This window comes from Hordeum vulgare, chromosome 2H (genome assembly GCF_904849725.1).
Source record: "Hordeum vulgare subsp. vulgare chromosome 2H, MorexV3_pseudomolecules_assembly, whole genome shotgun sequence".
NCBI classification, from domain to species: domain Eukaryota; kingdom Viridiplantae; phylum Streptophyta; class Magnoliopsida; order Poales; family Poaceae; genus Hordeum; species Hordeum vulgare.
Window position 1 is genome coordinate 24,901,807 of NC_058519.1, and position 22,882 is coordinate 24,924,688.

At 42.0% G+C, this 22,882-nt stretch overlaps 1 protein-coding gene across 2 annotated transcripts; it reads right to left on the bottom strand.

Annotated features, from left to right (window-relative positions):
* Positions 1 to 8,687: 8,687 nt before the first annotated feature.
* Positions 8,688 to 18,006, bottom strand: LOC123424570 (NAD-dependent protein deacetylase SRT1). Of its 2 annotated transcripts, none has more exons than XM_045108202.1 (15): positions 17,861 to 18,006; positions 16,620 to 16,767; positions 15,684 to 15,713; positions 15,496 to 15,588; positions 14,934 to 15,053; positions 14,379 to 14,479; positions 14,037 to 14,145; positions 13,471 to 13,550; positions 11,941 to 12,019; positions 11,154 to 11,207; positions 10,986 to 11,079; positions 10,527 to 10,606; positions 10,150 to 10,217; positions 9,923 to 10,025; positions 8,688 to 9,274 (listed from the first exon to the last, which is right to left on the bottom strand). In XM_045108202.1, the coding sequence occupies exons 2-15, from the start codon at positions 16,716 to 16,718 to the stop codon at positions 8,972 to 8,974; spliced, it is 1,413 nt and encodes a 470-aa protein (XP_044964137.1). In that variant the 5' UTR covers positions 16,719 to 16,767; positions 17,861 to 18,006; the 3' UTR covers positions 8,688 to 8,971. The 2 variants fall into 2 exon arrangements, with proteins under 2 accessions (XP_044964137.1, XP_044964136.1); XM_045108201.1 differs by lacking the exon at positions 17,861 to 18,006 and adding an exon at positions 17,050 to 17,657.
* Between the last annotated feature and the right edge of the window lie 4,876 nt (positions 18,007 to 22,882).

The following is a 22,882-nucleotide window of genomic DNA, read 5'->3' on the forward strand; positions in this document are numbered from 1 at the left end:
GTCTTTACTCTGTTGTGTCCATTCACTTATAAGTGTAATTGATAAGTTACTGACACTTATATATATATATACATGTGGAGCTTTCATTGGATTCTGTTGGACATTCAAATTGATAAGGGAATAGTTGATGCCTTCGACCCATTATCGAGACCCTTGAAACAGTTCCAAAGCCTGCAGGACATGCTCCAAGGGTAATTTTAATCATTCTTGCGCTCTATCGGTCTCTTTCGATGATTTTCTGATATATCAATTAATGAAAAACTGAGCAAATCATTATCCTTGTCGGGCAGGGTTTGGAAGCGGTTCAAGTGCGTGACTCCCGGTAACTTTCATGAGAAGCTGACCTTTAAAGCGGCTCAGGTAAGTAGTAGTATGATATACTTCTATTAATTTTCAATACATTTATAATGCTAGATTATTATTTTGATTATATATATTCTATTCTCGTAAAGTGCGACCAGCAGCCACGGGGAACGCATCTATGCGGATACTATGTTTGCGAGACCATTCGCATGTTTACCTCTGAGCACAAGGAGCACAGATTCGACGTAAGCAATGAACATTCACACCTCTATTTTTACCCGTCATTCTTTGTTATCATGATTGATATTGATATTCATCTCCTCTTCTTATATAACACGAGGCCATGAGGACGAAGGTCCTACCAGAGCAACGCGCGATTGCTGTTGCAGAGGAGCTTGCGGGATTTCTGAGGACGGAAGCTATAGAAGACAAATGACGATTTAGTGTAGCTAAGGGTCATTACTGATGTTCGTCCATGTAATCGAATAGACGGGCTCTAGTCCCGATAATTCAGATCTCCATATAATTGTATATGATCGCTTGTAAGATGAGTTAATCTTATATATATATATATATATATATATATATATATATATATATATATATGCATAATTATTTCTATTTTAAATTATATGAAAACTAATTCCGGAACACAAAACGAGGCATCACGTTAATCTCCTGAACACCTAAACCCTAAAACCCTAAAACCCAAAAATAATTTCACTCAAAAAAAAAGCCAAAAACCAGCAAAATCTAAAAATCTTGAGTCCCGGTCCGTGTAACGAGCCGGGACTAAAGGGCCTGCCCCTGGGGCGCTACGAGGCGCCCACGTGGAACACCTTTAGTCCCGGCGTGTAAGAGGGCCGGGACGAAAAGGTTAGGCCTTTAGTCCCGTCCCTTTAGTCTCGGTTGGTGAACCGGGACTAAAGCTCCTTACGGGTCGGGGCTATAGGCCCTGTCCCCACTAGTGATAGGTCTTCTTTTCTAGGTATGATGCGGTGCAGACGCCTAACCATATCAGTATATAATCAAATAGCATATCTCATTTATCAGGAGGTTTGCTTGTAGAGGCGCAAAGCAGCGGCAAAACTTCTTCGAGTTTCATTTGTTTGTAATTACAGAAAAATGGAGTTTCCTTTGTTTTTGTAGATACATAAAAATGGAGTTCACTGATGTAACGGAGTTGTTTAATCAATTGACAGGAGGGAATGATATATGCACTAAGCACCGCAAAGTTGTGTAACAAGAAATAGAGGAAAACTGAATGAAGAGGCAAAGAAGGAGCTCTGAATATCTGTAGCTGGAAAAACGGATTGTGAACTCTGAATATTCTCAGCCCAAGACCGCTGCAGCAAGGCTCGTCAGAGCATTTCCGACGGCCGTGCTATATAAAAGCCGCGCTGTAAAAATGAATTTATAGCGCGCGTGCAGCCGCTCCGAGCGCTTCAGCGAAGGCGTAAAAAACCCGCGCGCGCTATAAACGGTCCAGTGCACAGGGCGAAATGGCATCACGCGCCTTATATTTCGTGCCTCTGCTATCGCGCACTGGACAAAGACGGCTTGCGCGACTCGTCCACCCACCACTGGATCCATGCGCTCGCGCCGCCGCCCGTGCCACTCCATTTGCTCCGGTGACCCGACGACGCTTCCCCGTCCTATCCCTGCGCCGCCGCTGCTTCCTCCGTCTCCCTCTAGTCGCCGCCGCCCTTCGCGCACGACTATTCCTCCGACGAAGAGCGCTAGGCCGCCCACCGCCGCTCGGCGCTCACAATGTGTTTGATAAAACGCTTGCAAGGTATGTATTACTTTAACTTCACATTTTGTACATGAATTTGATGCATGTTTTTTGTAGTTTTTTACAAACTAGTTTAAATTTAATATTTTAGATGAGTTCGTCATATATATGATTCTTCTGAAGAAGAATTTGATATTGAAGAGGAGGACCTTGCAATGATCCTAGCTATGCACATCAATAAAAAACCGAAGCACAGTGGTTTGGTTATGGGTCGGCAGAAAATTTGGAGGGATAAGATCGATGCCGACAACAGATTGATGATGCACTATTTTATGAATAATCCCGTGTACCCTGGGTCGTACTTCCGGCACCGGTTTTATATGTTGATGTTGTACGTTTGATGTTGTGGTGTCGAACTATTTGTTTGATCTTAAAACTCGTTGATTTGTATGTTTGATGTTGTACCTTTGATGCCGTGGAATTAATAAACTACGCTATGTATTTTTTTTATGTTTGAAATATCCATACTGTCTTGATGAAAATGATCAAGATGCAAGCTTCGGGCGTGCATCCGTTGAAACGGCTCGCACGCACTATATGTTGGCGCGGCCGCTGGAGCCGGCACACTCCGGCGTGCTAAATTTTCTTATTTCGGCGCTGCATAACAATTTTAACGCGCACGGCGATTGGACGTCCGTTGAAGATGCTCTCATACAGGAAACATAGCTTCTCACCTACAGGTCTTCTTGGGCTTACACCCGAATGCGAGGTAGGCGACGAGGTCCTCATTGGTGAGCGCCCTCCATCAACTTCGTCGCCTCCAGAGGGGCTGGCCGCCACGGCACCGTCATGCCGCCTCCCACGCCGTGCTGACGTGGTACATCTCCACCCCGACCTCACATAAAACGACTAAGAACCACCTCGCCGCCCAAGGCAGGATCTCCGTCGGCACCTCGATGGCATCCCCTTCACCCCCTCCTCCTCTGCAACCATCATGGAGGTCGGGTGGAACGCGAAGATGAGAAGGTTTCGGGGGAGCGGATCTGAGGAGGGCACCTTCTGCGGTTGCCAACGCCGGAGAGTCTGGGATGCGATGATGGGCGGCGGCAACCCTAGCCCACCCAGGGAAGGGAGGAAGGAAAGGGGAGATTTTTTTGACTCGTGCCGGCGGCTTCTTTTTTTCTCTCCCAACGATTTTTTGTGTGTCCTAGCGATTCTATGTGGCATAGCTTAAATAACGCCCATCCTGCGTACTCCCTCTGTTTTTAAATATAAGTCTTTTAAAAGATTTCATTAAATGACTACATATGAATGAAAATGAGTGAATCTACACTCTAAAGTATGTCTATACACATCTGTATGTAGTCCTTTAATAGAATTTTCAGAAAGACTTATATTTAGGAACGAAGAGAGTAGCTTATTGTTATTGATAGATAAGTTTGTCAAAAACGTATGTTCAAATGTTTTTAAGGCTGACACATTTGTTGTGTGCTCTTGCAGCAACCGAGCACAAAGTCTGCTCTCCAAATTTTCATGGCACGCGGTCAGTGTGTTCTTTGTGACCACAGGTATGCATTTTGCCAGATAAAACGATCAACGCTGGGCATGATGCCGAGGTTCTTGGACGACGTACGTGTGCTCAAGGAATCGGTGTTTGGTGTGGTACTTTAATTTACTCAGTGTAGGTTCACAACTGAGGATGTTCTCTGTACCCACAATATACTCGTTTTGAAGCTAGTAGGAATCTAGAAACAACTCAGGTGCCATGACATGTTGAAACCTATAGGGGATAAAATCACGTCGAATCGAAAAAGAAAAGAAAAAAGAACCACAAGAAAATCCTCCACAAACTACAGAGGATGGAACAATGACTATATTCAACGGTCATCGGTCAAGAGATGTAAACTCACTGGGGCTGTTCTCCAATTTATGTTCTTCATCGAGTACCATAAACTTGACCTCCAGTCCTCAATTGGATAACATGATATCAGCATTTCAGGATCGGAGCTTCTGAACTTCTGGAGCTACTCTTACAAAAAGGAAAAGAAAAAACAATACAATCTGGTGCTTCGACCAGCAGTTTCCCTTCGAGATGGACGCTTTCTACGCGCCGAAATTTGTTCTACCTTTTCTTCATCCATATAATTCTCTCCACCTTATTATGTCAGATAACAACTCCTCGAAAACTAAAAGATCAGAAAACTTGACGCGGACAGTTCTAGCACCTTACTTGGCACATTTATTGTTGATTGTTGGTTTTATGGTAGCTCACTAGTCTTTCCGGCCGGTACCTTACTTGGCACATTTGGCAACAACTTTCCCATAATGGCAGAATCTGAAGAGCTATGTTCTTTTAATTTTTTTTCTGGAAAAGGACCATTACAATGTCTTGGTAACCTTTGTCATATATTTGATTCTGCCAAGATATCTTTGCAACATACATATTTTCATGAACAGCATTGAATCGTCCAAAGCCATCTATCGTAATTGTTGATAATAGAGGTTTTAATTGCCTGATGGTAAGATATCGTATCGATCCTATACGAAGCATTCTGCTTTCTCGATCTTTTTATGGCGTCTTCTTTGATCACCGTTTTCTAACACACAAGAAATGCCGCTCGTACTTGTTTCGGCTCAGGGATTGCAGATAACTTGATCATGTCCATCTCTATGAGTAGACGGTTGGTGAGAGCCCTTGACCAACTGTGGACCTAATTAATTGGTTGTTACAGAAGTACCAACGGTGCTAAATTCCCTCCTCTTCCTTGGATCGACAGAAATTAGGCCACGATGTGACGTTGCACAATGAAGGTTGGAAGACTTCTTGTGATGCGAGTCAAGATTTTCATTAGGTTGTAAATGGATCCATTGCAATATAAAAGGACATTGAATGCCCAAGGATAAATTGACGGATTTATATGACTCATGTGTGCACGAGTTCCATCTGAAGTTGTGCATGACGAAGGATGCAACCCTTCACAAAATGATCCTCATAACCAGTATACTCCTTTGGTTTCGATGTACAATGCATGCATATAAGATTTTTCAAGTCAAACTTTGTAAACTTGGATCAAGTTTATAATTTTTTTAGAAACATCTAGAATACCAAGTCAATACCATTTGATTCATCATGAAATATGTTTTCACATGATAGATATTCGGTATTGAATAGATACATATATTTTCTAGATATTTAGCAAAAGTTTGTGTAGATAGACTTTGATGAAAATCAACGTACACTATATTATGAAATGGAAGGAGTCACTCCAAATCTACGCGGTGCTAAGGTACCCGCACGCCCATGGCTTCTAGTCTTCTAGACAAGATGCTTTTACGGCCATCCGATCTTCATTGGAAGATATCAGGGCAGTCGCTATCAGATTGATGTGTAACAAATACGAGTTAACAATATCTCTCTATCAGGTTTTGGTACAAGTTTCCTATGGAAGTGCTAGCCAGATCTGTTAGCTTTGTCCATCGATCAACACAAAGGTGGTGGACACAAGAGAATAACATACACGCAAGATTTTTTGGTGCTCTGTTCTCTGCCGGCGCCTCTTAGCCGGAGCGTTTTATTTCTTCTCTATTTCTCATGCCACACAAATGAACTTGTTGCAAAGGCTTAAACAATTAAACATGCAACACACGCCGGCTTGATCCGTTTTATGCTCTCCAATAACTACACGTAAACACACGTCATGGCTTGTGCAGCATCTCCACAACGGCCGCCTTGGGCAAATGTCAGAGTTTAGAGCATCTCTAGTAGAACCCTCAAACCCTTGAATCTAAAACCAGTTTTAAGGGTTGAGAATTGACCTTTTTGACACTTTTAAGGGTTGAAAAACAGAGACAAAGAATAGAACCCTTCCGTTATAAGGGTTGGGTTTGAGGGTTCTAGTCTTTGCCCCAACCCCAACCCTTAAAACTGTCATTTCATATATCACACATTTCATCACATTTCATCATATGACATATCACAAATTCAATCACATTTGACATAAAACAATAATCATTCTAGTTATTATTACACCACCGAATAAAACAATAATCATTCAAATTATTACAACAATGCTTGAGCAAATTACAATAATTGTTCGAATCAAATAGGACATAAAAAAGTAAAACAAAGATACATCATGGGCCAATGCGGTGCCCATCCAACTGCCAGTGGTGCTTTACTAGATCATGGGCCAATGCGCCGCCCAAGTCTGGTATGTGCATCATTTGCTACTGAGTATGATAATAATTTGTTCAACAGAAAAGAAGAATACACACTAATCAACTTGCTATAGCTGAAAGAATAGCATATCATCATAGGGAAATGTGGGTGAGGCAGGAGGGAAAAGAGTTGTGCCTTCTTTATTTACATTCTCATCTCTTTATGGTCAAACAAAATTATCCATTAAAACATGTTGAGTGCCTGATTGCTTGTTTCTCTTTTTTTTTACCCAGCATAAGAAAATTCAGGAAAACAGAGGATATGGATTTACATACATGATTCATGGCCATAACATGGAAACTTGTCTTTTGATTTGCCAAATCATGTGCGAATTTTACAGAGCCACATGACTCTGAAACTAATATTCGAACTGAAGTTGCATGAACAGAAAGAGGTGGGAAGGAAAGAACGGACAGGAACCAGGTCCAAAAATTCAGAGCCAATCTTGCAACGCAACGAACAGAGAAAAGTGAGGTCAAATCCCTGTTGTGGATGGGATCAGGGCCATTGGGCACCCTCCTCGCGCTGTCCTGGAACGCGGCCGGCCCTCTCATAGCACCACCAACCAGGCACGCGCTCTCCTCTGTTTCTTCTTTCTCCGGCGGGGGTGTGGGCTACGACGACGCTGGCTGGCTGGCTGGCTGCTGCGGCGGGGCGCGCGGAGGGGCGGCGGACGGGCCGGCTGAGATGCGGAGGGGCGGCGGCCGGAGCGCGGAGGGGCGGCGGACCGGCGGCGGCGGCGGCGGATTCGGGGGAAGAGACGAGCGCGGGGAAGCAACTTCCTCCAGCACGAATGTGGAAATGGAGTGCGGGTTGGGGGGGGGGGGAGTTTTTCCTCCCAACCCTCACTTCTACAGGCTGGAAAGGCGTTTGAGGGTTGGACCTTTAATTTTTTTTACAGGTTTAAAGGTTTAAGGGTTTTAGTCTACGTCGTTTTTTCGACGAAAACTGTAAAAAAATACTATTATTTTTAAGGTTTGAGAGTTTGATGGTTCTACTAAAGATGCTTTTATAAGTTTAAGTTGACATGCCAATGCGCTACCCGTACCAAATGAAACAGAAGTACTTAATAACTTGTCGTTTTATTGTCCAACTTGACGCCATAGAGCGCGGCGTCTCCTTATGGATCGAGGCACAACCAAACTGTCGACAACCATAACGAGTCATAGAGTTTGGCTGCAGCGACAAAAATACACTCGGCAAAAATGTGGAGACTCAGATAAAGAGCATGATTCAAATAGTGGATGTTATGCGCTCATTGGTTACACTACAAACGCGAAGCCGCTCATGATCATAGCGACGATGTTACGTTCGCGTGGTTGAGTTAGCGAGCGTACGTCGTGCCGGAGAAGTTCTACGTGAACGTTCTTATTCAAGTGCACAAAATAATTTAGGCTGATAAACTTGAAGTCTTCTGTACATGAGAGAAGTCACACTCGTTCGATTGGACAAGGGAGAGAACCCCGGTCACCTTGGCAACGAATTCAAGACAACAAACATGTAAAACAAATATACTCAGTATAATACTCCTAAACACATGAACACAAAATATTTCTTCATGCCCCTTCATAATAAAGAAATAGACTTTTTAAAGAATATGTCGCCCATGCTGATACATGGCCTGTGTACGTACCGCCTATGCACTACGTGATGTACGTTTCATACCCAAATCCTATTTGGTGACTTTGTCATTTTTTTCTTCTTTGTAATCTTCAAAAAATGTGTGACGCGGGAGATTCAAACTCAACTCTTAAGGTTTACTTCAAGTTCAAGTAACCAACCGGGACAAGTTACTTAGTGTGTCCACTTGCTTCCTTTTATGCTTCTTATGTACGCATTTATAAATTCGTGAATGTTCAGACCAGTTTTTTTTTTTTTGCGTGTTTTTGCAAATCGGGTTTAATTTTTTTTAAGCTGTTTCATTATTTTACGTTCCTCATTTTCATTTTTTTTCTGTTTTTTCAAATGTGTGAACTTTTTAAAATTAAAAATAATAAGTTAGTGATTGTTTCTCAAATTTATGAATCTTTTTCACTTTGTAGGAAATTGATTGCAACATTTTTAGTGAAATTTTATTGTAAATCCTTCCAAAAAATTAAATATGTTAACATTTTTTAAATTTCATACTACTTTTTTTCAAATACGCGAAGGCTTGGGCTGGCCCTACAAGCGCGTTCCGCTCCGTGGAGTGTTGCCGAACAGGGCCTAAGACACCGAAGTTTGCAAAACCACAACAGGCTTGTTTAAAAGCCATCAAGGAATTAAAAACACAGTAATACAGTGCCATGAGACATGTTGGAACCTATAGGAGATAAACCACAAGAATTCCCCCAAACACTACAGGGGCAGCAGTGACTAGTTAATGGCCAATGATCAGCTAATGTATGCACACTGAGGCTGTTCTGCAAATTCTTCTCCCGTTCGGTATCATGACATGAACGCCAGTTCCAATTGGATACCATGATGTCAACATTTCACAAGTCTCTCGACTTCGAAGAAGCTTTACAAGAAAATAAAAGGAAAAGGATACAACCAAGACTCAACCAGTTTCCATTTTTGGTCGCATCGCTATCAACGAAAAGATGTTCCACCTTCCCTTCACACATTCGTCTAACTCTCTGCGCCATACTCTTGCTACTGTAAGCTTCTCACGCATGTACCAAGTCAGATAACTACGACAAACAAAAAGATCAGAAAACCTGATGCAGCCGGTTCTAGCACTTTAGCTTCTTTGCTGGCGCGGGGTAGCCACTAGCGCCCTTCACCAGCCGTTTGGTAAGGTTGTTGCTAGTACTGCTGCTGCTGTTAATCCAATTACCCTTGGGATCAGCCACCTTGAGATCTTCAGCGTCGTACCTGACAATGTTGGTCACAAACGCATGTATAGATGTCTCTGCTCTAGGGAGGCTCTCCCTTTCAAGAATTGACTGCTGCCCGGCACGAGACTGGCGCTCTGCAGTACACTTCATCTCCTGCAGGACTAGGATTCTATCCCTAACAAAGCTCTCCTTTTGCTTCTGCATGGATCACATTGAAATTGTATGGTAAGCAAAACGTGTAGACCTACTCAATGTTAGCCAACGTGTTCACACGGCATTATGCAAAATGACCAATCTGTAAAAGAACGATATAGAGAAAGGTACCAAGTAGTCAAGAAAATTAGGTCACACCACAGAAAATGGGCGAAGGGGGTGTTTTCCACAAATTTAGCTCTCTGGAGTAGCTATGATCGGTCATGTACAATTGCGATGGTATTTCTTAAATTACACCTCTTTATAGCACCAGCCTCTATGTTTCATGTGTTTATATGTGTAGTTCGCACATGCAAGATAAGAACAGTAGGAACCAGCTAGTTTCTGCCTGTTACTGGTCCTCCTGATCTGAGCGAGATGCAGTACAAAAGGGATGGGAGCTAATATGGAGAAAGAAGAGTTTTCAGTTTCCCTGAACACAACTCCACACGTAAGTGAGGATAAAGGATGGCTGTCCATAAGTTTTGAAAACCCATGTTGCATCAGAAGTTCAGAACACACAAACACACCCCAAAAAAAAACGGAACCATCATGTTAACCACCTACCACCTCCTAGTTCGTTGCAAAAGTTTTAAACTATAGTCAACTTTGGTCAGCAAAGTTCGAAGATAAAGGTTTCCAGTAGCTGCTAACCTGGAAATTAACATGGCATTCAACTGACGAGCTTGAGCAGCCATAACCATCACTGAAGTTCAATGTCAGCAACATGGAAAATATGCTAGTCATTGATGTTTCCCTACAGAAGTAGGCAATTTCCTGATTTGAAGCATGGCACATAATATTTGAAAATTGAAACATTTATTTCTCTGCATGACCAGTTGGCACATATTGACTGGGAGATTTTGCAATCTCCAATATACCTCTGCAAAGAAAACGGTTGCTCCATAAGCACTACAGGCTTCATGTCAGATCTATCTGGGAAGGAAACCTGTTGATGAATAAGAAATTTTTGACCATATATCAGTAACAGAAGTATAGAAACCATACTTCCATTGTGCAAATCACAGTTTCTGGGTAACTGTAGTGATTATTTAGTTAGTCCACACAAACTGTGATCCAGATCTTGCAAATATATACTAGATTACAGGCAATGGTAACACTATAACTTTGATTCAATTGATTTTTAACAAAATAGTATTTGAAAAAAATGCAATATCCTTAGTCTTACAGGAGCATTTAATGGCATGAAATAAGCACACTAGTACACAAACAATGTGGATATATCGTTTTTCATAACCTCGATTGACCGAAGAAATGACAATGGTGCTCGCATGCCATGAACACTTGTTACTCGCAGAGTCCATCTTACACATTTCTCTAAACAGAAGAAAGAGATAATGCAGTATGAGAGGCAAGTGATTAAAGATATTTTCATACAAAGCCAGTTAAAGCACTTAGCTCTCCCAGGATAGTTGCACAGGAGGAACTTAATAACAAATTAAAATTCATTTCCAACTTGTAAAGGAAACATACAGAAATTTATATACAACACTTGGTAGTTTCACTGTTTATATGGTGACCATAGGGTTTGCAAAGAGTTTTATCATCTTCAGTTGCTCAAAATCTTGTTAATGGGGCAGTTTTGAAGATGACAGCATTCAGTTTTGTCACTAACCTTGACTGGTTGTATGTAACTACAAGAATTTTAAAGAACTAGGTAAGGATGAAGATTTAAGAAATGGTGAGACGACCCTACTTTTGACTGTGTGCCGAAGAAGAAGTTGAATGAAGTCAATACGTATATATGGAGGAATGCGTAGACTCAGAATGTACATAACTCCAGCAATGACCTGTGTTGACATGGTTAAATTACAATAGCAAGGAAAAATAATAGCAACAAAGGAAACTGAACAGAAACAGACACCTTATCCACCAGCCCATGGATGACAAGGCTTGCTTTTTTATCTTTCGGAGTTGCCTGAAAGAGAAGATTTTGTAAAGCAATCAGAATGCATACTTATCGCGGGTTTATCAAATGCCATGAGAGAGTTGCAGTATTTTGGATTTACTATCCCAAAGATGTATATATTGCGCTGGTGTTCTTTATATGCCAAAGCAAACAGTGTTTCATTATATTCCATCTAGAGCATTATTTATTAAACTCTAAATCAGATAAATATCCTTTGTTCAATTTTACATATTTAATCGGCATATTACAATCTGTTAAGGCTGCAAAAACCAGTTCCTAGGAAATCATAAACATGGAAAGTCATCTCCTTCAGTTTACACCTTTGGACTGAATCTGGAATCCAAGTTCAAAATGCCATGTCCCAAAAATAAATTTGAGTCAAACTTGAATTCAAATTTCAAAACCTCAATTTTTGAATTGTTCAGATTTTATATTTAAGTGGCTTGAATCAAAAAAATTATTAAGGCCTAACAAAACAGCCAAATAAACAACACATGGAATTTCTAAAATGGTCTGACGGAGTTTCAGTCATTTACAGAGGTAAACAGTATATGGTGGCATATAAGAGTTGAAACATAGTTTGGTGCTACTTCAAACATCCCAACTTAAAAAATAACAGACGTAGCATTATTATTTTTGACTGATTTGTAACAAAATTTGCATATAAAACAGACGAGTTGGTGCTTCTCTTTGGTCCATACTTAAGAAAGACAACAATATGTTTGTATTTAGTTGTGCACACCTGAAGATTAACAATAGCAACCTTTCCCCCGTTCTTGATTGACAACAAAGGCATATTACATGCAGGAGTAATCTGCAAGCTGCACATTACTGGATATTAGAAAAGAAACAAGAACAGAATCATGGCTAATTATTATCATAAAAAATGTTCAACCTGCTACCCCGAAATTAACAATGAACTAACACAAAGCAACAATGGTCAGATTGATCAAATGAGAGGGAGATAGGACACAATGCCTCTCACTGGATCATAGGCAAAAACAACAAGTATATAGCAATAGCCGTAGCACAGTCCATGCACAGAAAGGGAGGAGATAGAGGATCTCAAATTCTTGACTACTGTATATGCTAAACATGCACTGAAGACTGTTGAGACTCAATCATGTATTTATCTTTTAATGCACCAAAAGTGACTGGAAAATATTAGTCGGAGTATAGTTTCATCCAGATCAAAGCTCCATTCTTTAAAGGAGCAAGGACTAGATCACTCATTGAAGTAGAACTATGCACAGACTGGTATCCGTCGATCTCATGCAGCAGCTTAGGTCACTGACCATTATTATATCTAAATTTAGGATGTTTTTTTGGTGCAGCTTCAACATACAACGGCCTGATGAAAAGCTTTGCATTCTTGAAAGATGTGTGTATTTCATTCTGGTTGTTGCCCATCTTGGTCTTTTAAATAACTTTTCTTACCTATCTATGCATCGAGACACAAAGCTTTTTGCGCTTTCTCAAGAGGGAGAAAAACATGTATCGTTGGCAAGCATTTTCGACACAGTTTGGACAGGCTACAACCATGCCCACTGAATTGCTGTTTTTCTCACTTCCAATCTTTCTTGGCGCCAGACACTTTGGTGATGGTAGTTGGGGGTGCTTATTTAGCAGTGCCAAATGACTGGATCATCTTTGCAACTTAGTAAATGATGGTGCTTGTTGTACATGTGACCGTTTGCTCAAGCGAATAGTCTTGCACCATCATCAGGATCAAAACTAGCGTCAGATTTACACGAAAGGAGGAACTACACAAATCCACTCTTCCAAGGCTCCAAGCACGTCGGCAAAGAAACAGGGATCATAAATTATAACTATGATATACTAAATTTGCAGTTTCTGGCAAGGTTAATCATACATGTATATAACTAATAGTGCATTCAAATTTTGATGCATCTATATAGACTTTTGTATAACTATTAATCGAACAATCGATTTTCCTAGATTAAAGATGAGAATCATGCTTACTAAAAACTGTTTGTTGGCGTATTGGAAAACAGTTTGAAGCAAATGGCACCTGGACAGTTTCCCAAACTAAAAAAAAAAGTACAGCAACTAGCTACAGTAAGTATGCAGCCCTCGTTATTTGCCTCCATGATATGTACAATAATGTGGCAAAGAGCTCGGAGGGTTGATCATTAAATAAACGAGTAACATTAGTTGGCAAGTGACAGTGTTTGTAACCATTTAATTTCAGTGATGAAGAAGGAAACTGTGAAGAAAACTGCATCTATTGCGTGAAGGTAGTATGACAAACCTAGTTCCTAGACATAGAACAAGATCAGCTGTTCGACACTGCTCCTCGGCAGAATACATCTCCTCAGGGGGTAACGCATCCTGGAAATCAATGGAATTATTAATGAACTGAGCCAACTTCAAAGAAGATACACAACAGTTCATGTCTCTCTTTTCATTGTTAAAACATTTTACCTGGAGAGCATGACATAAATACCTTTCCACTGTTAAACATTTTATTTTGAGATCACAACACCTAAAAAAGTATTTCTAGCAAACATATTATAATAATCAAGTAAATTCACCTAGTATCATCCTAGCTGTGAATCTTGAAGTTAATTTTGAGGTAATACTGTCTTTAGTGATTGATTTCAAAATGGGATATTTGTGGGCATGGAGGCAAATTATAACCATTTTGGAATAGAGACAGACAAATTTTGGATCGGAGGGAGTAGCACAGATTAAGCAAGTGCAACACTAAAATAGTAATATCATGTATCGTCTAACAGAATTTTTAGTTCAAAAAGAAGCATTTTCTTGGTAAAACACGTCGAGATAAAAAAGACATTGTAGCTCTTAAGTGTGTACCTCCCAATCAAGAACTGTATCTTTTAATCTAGCTCCACAGTTCTTGTCAGCACAACGCCTTGGAGTATCCTTCAGTCCTATTGTCTCTATTTCAAAATCACGAAGGTACCTTCATAAAGAGGAGGGATTCAGGAAGAGCTATCTAAATAAACCAACAGAAGAAAAAGGAACTAATTTGGTGTTTCCCTAAAAAAAATACTCCCTCCGTCCGGGATTACTTGTCACAAAAATGGATACAAATGGATGTATCTAAAATTAAAATACATCTAGATACATCCATTCCTACGACAAGTATTTCCGGACGGAGAGAGTATAATATAAGCAGGGCAAGATAAATCGTACTCCGTTTTACAGCATGGGCAGACCTCCTTGAAAGAATTCCCATGCAATTCAGACAGCTTCTCCCTTGGGAAGCCAGAACGCAGATGTAGGCTGTCAACATTCTAGCAAACACAACCTCCATAAGCCTTGTACAAGCTCAAATTAAATGGATAGCATAAATACGATTGTGGTAAATGCAATTTGTTCACGAACAAAAATAATATTGTAACAGAGGACATGCTTAGCAGTAAAATCTGTGAAACACAAAACATGAGCTCGAATATTCAAACTGGTATGTTACAAGTCTACTTTTAGTACGGTAATTAGTAGAACAAGTATCTGCAGCGCATATAAACTAATTTTGCAACAGAGCAAAAGTTTCCTAAGAGTTAACATTGCAATAGTGAATCGGAGGAAAGTTCCCTAAGAGTTAACCTTGTAAAAGTGACTCGGAGCAACAACAAAAAAATTCGATAAGAATTAACCTTATAATGGTTAATAATAGCAAGTCATTGGTAGTGGACACAGATACCAATACAAATCCCCGTATACAGTACATTCAGATGAAATATGCACCTGGCTTATGACAAACTTTAGGAGACCTGCTCTTTCCAATTCAACTAAAGCCATATGAGTCAAGGTTGGAGCAGCTCGGTGAAATGGGAGCGAAGCATCAGGAACACCTTTTCCTGCACGCTACAAAACAAATGTGATATATATACAACTGATTATTCATCCAAATAATGGTTTATCATGAAATGTAGCAACTTCATTATAAGAAATAATATACTCCCTCCGTCTCAAAATAAGTGTCTTAAGCTTAGTACAAATTTGTACTAGAGCTTATACAAAGTTGAGACAGTTATTTTGGGACGGAGGGAGTAACTACTTTATGAATAAGTATTGTTCGCTAACATAGTAAAACTTCATAATTACATAAAGCTTTTGGGGGTAACTAGGTCGGATAACAATACGGGAAACTAACTGATCCATAAATCATGCATTTAAAAATGAATTACAGTGCACTCAAGTAAATTAAAATACATCATGTTTGCAGCCAAGCATCGCAATATAATCTAAAGAGAGACAGATTCAAGCATGGAAGGGAACCATAATAATAAGAAGCAACAGAGCCTACCTGCATAGTCCACACACCCTTTGGGCCTCGGAAATCAGGTATGCCTGATGAAGTTGATATTCCTGCTCCAGTAAACACCACTAGATGCTTACTCTGAAACAATCAGAGCTAGTTTATTGATAGTGCTACATATAAAACCCGAGTAGAAATTTAATTGCCATCCATTCATGGTAAGTTGGTAACCCAACCTTTTGCACCATAACTGCAAGCTCTTCTATCTGCACCATTAATCCAGCAAAAGGAACATTTAAACAGTGTTTTCTTCAGAGAAGAATATTGAGTAGTAAGATAATAACTTAATATCATAAAACGGAGTTTGACAAGTGAATAGGACAAAATCACCCCCCCTCCCCGACCCCAAAAAACATTTGTCATAATTTTGATTGTTGACAGTAATGGTATCAATCTGGTGGCGTGTCCTCAACATCAGAAAACACCCTTGTAAAAATAACAATGCGATCTTAAGTTAGTTTTCCCTGTTCTCTAAACACTTTATGCCCTTCAGTAGCTAATAATTAGACTCCTGGATTGGACTACAAACAATTCCTCAGCATGAGGGGATGGTATTATGCACTACAAACCATACTGAAGGGTGTGCAGGTGGCATGTTCTGCCTGAAATTATCACACAAGGTTAGAAACCATGCAACCAACGATAGGCCAGGCAAGTTTCACAAAACCGCAATATCTGTTTCCTTCATTTATTCAACTATATAACCAATGTAATGGTAACGGGATATAATTTGAAATGCAGTAGCTACTCATTCCCCAAAACACTGGTTCTTTCATGCATAATTGTTCCAAATTTGATATTATTTTATAGAACTTATCTAACCACAACTTCTCCAACACTACTAATTTTATAGCGGTGGCACACATGGGTCTTGATTGCACAAAACACCCAAAAAACGCTAAGGTAAAAGGAGAGGAAACAAATATTTCTCTCTTTTGAGACCCATGTGCGGTATACATTTTTAGCTAATCATAACTGATCACAACACCAAAAAAGTTACGCATGCAATAATTAGCCTAACAAAAGGGAAGCATAAAGCCATAAAGACATGTCACTTACAGCCTGAGCAAACAAAGCGAAAAAAGGATTTGGGAGTAGGCAAAACAATCAACCTTCCCTTGGAGGAGTTTGGGGGAGTCGAACTTCTCAGGCATGCCCACGGTGCCCACATCCTCTCGGTAAGACAGCTTCTCTGCATAGCCTAGCGACATCTCTCGGCTCTTCTTGAGCTTCTCCAAACCCGTTGCTGTCTTGTTCGATCTAAAAGAAGCAAAATGATTGTTCATTACAGTAATTATTCTGTGGACAACAGTATTTGATAGGGGAATTTGATTGTATATCACTTTCTACTTCAGCACTTGATCTATACCACCTTGTACATTGTAATTAGTAAAGTAGCACTTACCACTTAGCTAAAACCACATTTGCACGCTTGAGCAGTTTTAAGCACAATGAGTAACTAGTCACAAAAGTGAAAAGATCACGTTGCCCTTATGGCAATTCATCAAACTGGGCAACTTAGAGCAAAAAAACATGACTCACCCCTCACCCTGCCCGAGCTGAGCAGGGCCCATCTCCTCCAACACGGCAAAAGCCGCCCGCCGTCGCACCTCCCCTGCCACGGCCGCATTCCGCCTCGCCGCCATTGTGAATCTCCTTACTCCATCACATTCCATCCCACCGCCACCACGCCTCTCCCACACACAGTCAGGCACGTAGAGGTCAGTACCATCGAGGTCACTCATCTCCCTCTCATCCGCCTCCTCGACACACGACTCATGCCGACGTACCGAGCCCCCAAGAAGGAATGTCACCTCCTTGAAATTGCCCAGTGGTCGGCGGCGTGATTCCAAGGCCGCCTCGCGCTTCTTCCGCAGGATGGCGGCCTCCAATTTGGAATTGGCCTCAGCGACCTCGCGCTCCTGCGCTCTCACGGCGTCGAGGTCAGCAAGCACGGCCTTTAGTGCGGCCTTGTCCTTGGCGAGCTTGCGGTTGCGCGCATCAAGGACGCGCGACGGCCTCAAAGTCGGCCCTGAGGCAGGAGTTGGCGAGGTGGGCCACGAGCTCCCTGCCAGAGAGGAGAGCAAGCTCGTCCTGGGAGACGAAGGCCATCCTGTCCTGCGGCCGGAAGGCGGTATGCGGCTGCAGGAGCTTGGCTGAAAAAGGCCCTAACAAGTAGGGGATTGGGTCAAACAATTGTTCCCCCAAAAATTCCATCTTTGCATAGGCGAGGTGATCCATCCCCCCTCCCCCCCACCCCACCGGCAGGTTCATGACACTACATCAACGCCGCCTACATAATTCTCCCCAAATGTCGAAACCCCATGAATTTCTACTTGGCCGGGGAGCTTACCGACCAGATAGGCGAATCAAGTGCAGATCTCAAGTCCAGTCTGCCCCGGCAGCGGAGGGTGCGGTATCGGACCAGCGAGCGGCGGGGGGAGAGGAGGGACGGTGGGGGAATGGAGACGGCGGGCAGGCAGAGCGGCGGCGGTGGGGTGAGGGGAGGGGGGGGGGGGGTGTGGAGTGGGAGGGGGGCAAGACGAAGGCGACGAGAGCGAGAGGATGGCTGGGTTTTTTTTTTTTTCTTGAGGGGTGAGGATGGCTGGCTTTTTTTTTTGAGCTAAGAGAGATACCTGGCCAAACGCGTCGGCCCGGCCCGCCGCAATCGTGCCAGACACGGCACGGCCCGCTTGGGCCCGATTAATATACGGGCCGTGCCGTGCCGGCCCGCGTGTCCGGGGTCCAGGCCCAAGCACGACACGTGGCCTAATCGGGCCGGCCCGCGGCACGCTGGCTGATTTTATTGAAAAAAAAATCCCGCCAATCCCGTCCAGATCGCGCCCCTCTCACGCCCAGATCCCGCCAGCTGGCCGCGTTGCGCTGCGCGCCCTGCCCAAATCCTGCCGCATTGACCGCAGATCCCGCCCTTTCCCGCCCCCGCTCCCGTCCTTTCCCGCCTCTCGCGGCTCGCGCCAGTTGGTCGCGTCGCGCCGCACGCCTGTAGGCCCGGTACGGCCGCTCCCCCACTCGGCTCCCCCATCGCTCCCTAATCGTGCCGGCACGCGGGCTCGGGGTGGTAGCCCGGGAACGGCCCACGGCGTGCTCGTGCCTGGCCCGAGCACGATTAGCCCGTGTCGTGCCTGGCTTGCGGGCAGTCGGGCCGGCCCGGCAGGCACGACCCGTTTGCCCAGGTTTGTAAGAGAGGCATACCTGGCCAAACGGGCCGGCCCGGCATGGCCCGCTATATTCGTGCATGGCACGCCATGGCCCGCCAGGGCACGTTTATTAAACGGGTCGTGCCCTGCCGGCCCGTGTGCCCGGGTTCAGGCCCAAGCACGGCCCGCGGCATAAACGTGTCGGCCCGCGGCACGCTAATCTCCCGTGCCTCCACGCTCCCCTCCCTCACGAAAAAATCCTGAAAAAACTCCTAATCTTCCGCGCCCCCTCCCTCCCGCCCGCCAGCTGGCCGCCTCGAGCCCTGCGCCCCTGTCCCGCGCCCCCACATCGCTGACACGCCCGGGGTCCCCTGCTGCGCTGACCGCTCTGCCAATGGTCGGCCCCATCGCCCAAGAGCCAAGCGTGCCGCTCCGCCCGCCCCGCCTCGCTGAATCAATGAATCGCTGGTCGCTCGACTCGCTCCCTCCTAATCGTGCCGTGCCGGGATGGCACGCGGGCTCGGGGTGGCGGCTCGGGCACGGCCCATAGCGTGCTCGTGCCTGGCCCGGGCACGATTAGCCCGTGCCGAGCCGGGCCCGTCTCGTGCCTGGTCTGCGGACAGCCGTGCCGGCCCGTTTTGATTAGAGCCTGTTTGTACTAAAAAATATGGAGCCTGTTTAGAATATGGCAAGGCCCTTGTTGGTAAAAATTGGGGATTTTCATGTAAAAGAACAGAGTACCCCTCAAAACAAATGTAAAAGAACAAAGTAACCCCTAAAAAAATGTAAAAGAACAAAGTAACCCCTCAAAAACAAATGTAAAAGAACAAAAGTTCGGGTATTCACTTCAATACTGGACTTCCTCGACAAATATTCAGAACTAGACGCGCGCAAAAATGAGTTCAAAAAAGTACTACAAAACAATCATACCTCCAATCCAAGAAAGCAATATCTGGTAATATAAGTTTTTCATTATTTTTTTGTAATCTTGGGCAAGACTGTTCCCAAGAGGACTTCCTCTTGTTGCAAAGATTAATAATTTATTCCTAATAGCGGGTGGTGATTCTTTGTGTTCATCACTCCACCTGGCAATTAATTTCCCTAGTCTTCGCTTCGAGTATAGGCACTTTGTATGACGCGGGAGGAAACATGGAAATAATCTACTTGAACACCATGGCCGTTTAGACTTCGTATTGTGCATTATCCATGATGTGTGTCCTGATTACAAGCCCATTCTCAACTCGTAAACATGGGGTCCAATATTCTTTTGTCCCAGTTGTCAGTTCACCTTTGAGTCTCAATTAGGTCCGACCTTTTTTCCGCGATTGCAATTCCACTCTCGACTCGCAACCGGTCCCCGACATTTTTTTGTCCTAATTGCAATTCCACTCTCGACTCATAAATGGGGTCGGACCTTTTTCTTCTGTCCAAGTTGCAAGTCCACCCTCGACTCGCAACTAGGATCTAATATTTTTTGTTCGAGTTGCGAGCCTACTCTAGACTCGTAACTAAGGCCCAATCTTTTTTTCCGAGTTGCATGGCCATCCTCGACTCGCAACTGGGCCCCGAGTTTTTTGGTCCCAATTGCAGGTCCATCATCGATTCGCAACTCAGGCTCGACTTTTTTTTTGTCCTAGTTGCAAGTCCACGGACGACTCGCAACTCGGGCTTGACCTTTTCTTGTCCCAGTTGTAAGTCCATCCACGACTCGCAACTTGGGTCCAACTTTTTTTGTCCCAGTTGCGACTCCTGCCTTGACTCGTCACCGGGGGTCCGAATTTGAGTGTGTTAGTTGCAAGTCCACTCCTTGACAACGAACAAACCGTAGATGAGTCGGCCCAAGTAGCTAGAATACTTTTTCTTTTTTGTTATGTTTATTTTCTTCATGATTTTTTTATTTTCTTTTATTATATATTTTTTCTTCATATTTATTTCCTTTCGTTTTAATCCGAGTTGCAAGTCCATCATTTACTCGCAACTAGGATCATAGTTTGTTTCATCCCAGTTGTAAGTCAACCCTTGACTCGTAATTGGGCTCGTACTTTCGTAGTTGTTCCAGTTACAAGTTCATCCTTGACTCGCCTCGTAGTTATCTGAGTCCTAAGCCCATCACAACTCACAATCGGGCTCGTAGTTTCATAATTGTCCCTGTTGCAAGTTCACCCTCGGCTTGCAAATGGTTCGTAGTTGTCCCAATTGCAAGTCCATCTTCGACTCGCAACTAGGCTCGTAATTTGTTGTTCTTTCAGTTGCAAGTTCATCCTCAACTCACAAATGTCATCCTAGTTTTGTGTAGTTTTTTTAGTTGCAAGTCCACCTTCAACTCACAATTAGGCGTATAGTTTATTTTCATCTAAGTTGCAAGTTTACCCTCTACTCGTAGATAGGCTCGTACACAGGACCGAAAGCATGCCCTCACATCAGTACATGCACATCAGTACATGCGTTAGCTGATCCCTCGATGAGTTTTGCATTTGCATGCGTATCAAAGGACGTACTAGCACATGCATATATCCAATGACAGGGTATAAAAGGCATGCACGACAATCGACGCATAAAAACACGCACTAAAAGATTAAAAAGGTTCACCGAACACTAAAAAAAGTTTAGTTTGTTCAAGAAAATGTTCATTGTATATTAAAATAGTTAATCCTACACTAAGAAAGTTCATTTTGTATATAAGAAATGTTTGAAATGTTCAAAACATGCTCCCGTTTTCAAAGAGTGTTCGAAATTTGAAAGAGTGTTCATGTATTCGTAAAACAATTCATCCATTTGAGAAAATGCTTGGGAATTTCAAAAAGTGTGCCCAATTATACAAATTTTGTTCGTGTCTTCAAAAATGTTCAGAATTTTCTAATTGTTTGCATTAAAAAGATAGGATTTAAAAAATTGTTCACATTTTCCCAAAAACTTATTGCGCTTTCAAAAAATAAAAAAAAATACAGAATTGGATATTTTTTTTCACACTTTTTCAAGAATACATTTGGAGTTCCAAAAACTCTTTGCGTTTAAAAAATATTCGACATTCACATTTTTTAATAAATGTTCAAAAATATTTCAGATCTGACATGACATTCAGTTCTTAAGTACTCGCGATCTTTAGCAACAAACATTCATTAGTTCCACTGGCTATAAGTACTTGTTTAGGTGCTGGAGGTTGGGAGTTTGATTCTTATTTCTCAAAAACTATGATGGCCAATCTCTTCCTAATAATAATAAAGCAAATTCGGTTTCTGGTTATCCGTCTTGAAAATTACCCCTAAAGTTTGCATAAATTACCCATCATGCCACCGGTAAGTAATAAAAAACGTTTCACAAAGCGAAAAATCTTAGAATGGGCCGGCCCATGTAAAAACCTCCTATATTCCGCTCTGCACGCCGGGAGAATATCCAGCACACCGTATGGGCCGGCCCATGCACAGGCGCCTGCTTTTAGTTCCGTTTATTTATTTATTTTCAGTTCCGTTTTTTTTAAATAATTTAGAACTTTAAATAATCTTTAACATTTTAATAAACTGAAAATTATAAATCAACATATTTAAAAAATTAAAATGTTTGTGACTTCAAAAACTGCTCGGAGTTTTGTAAAAAATGCTCGCATATACAATAAAATGTTTGCAATTTTATAAAAATGTTTGTACAATAAGAATAGTCCATGATCTCAAATACAATTCCATGTATTAAAAACAACCTCCTATATTACGCTCTGCATGCTGGAAGAATATCCAGCACATCGTATGGGCCGGCGCATGCACAGGCGCCTGCTTTTAGTTCCGTTTATTTATTTATTTTCAGTTCTGTTTTATTTTTTATTTTAAATAATTTAGAACTTTAAATAATCTTTAAAATTTTAATAAACTGAAAATTATAAATCAACATATTTAAGAAATTAAAATGTTTGTGACTTCAAAAACTGCTCGGAGTTTTGTAAAAAATGCTCGCATATACAATAAAATGTTTGCAATTTTATAAAAATATTTGTACAATAAGAATAGTCCATGATCTCAAATACAATTCCATGTATTAAAAATTATTAAATGCATTTAACAAAATGCTTTCTAATTCAAAATATGTCCTAAAATTTGAAAAATAGCTAATGCCTGTTTTGATAGTTTCTTTTTTTTATTTAAAATTTTCCGTTCCATTTTTGTTTATTTATAATTTAAATAATTTAGAGTTACAAAAACTTTTGCATATTAAAAAATAGGAAAATT

What these genes read in the sequence shown, in the direction of transcription:
- LOC123424570 (XM_045108201.1), bottom strand. Translation starts at nt 17,252, where the DNA reads ATGAGTGACCTCGATGGTACTGACCTCTACGTGCCTGACTGTGTGTGG. An exon ending in CCAAACTCCTCCAAGGGAAG is followed by an intron (nt 15,714 to 16,619) that starts GTTGATTGTTTT and finishes TTAATGGTGCAG; the next exon opens with ATAGAAGAGCTTGCAGTTAT. An exon ending in ATACAGTTCTTGATTGGGAG is followed by an intron (nt 13,551 to 14,036) that starts GTACACACTTAA and finishes ATTGATTTCCAG; the next exon opens with GATGCGTTACCCCCTGAGGA.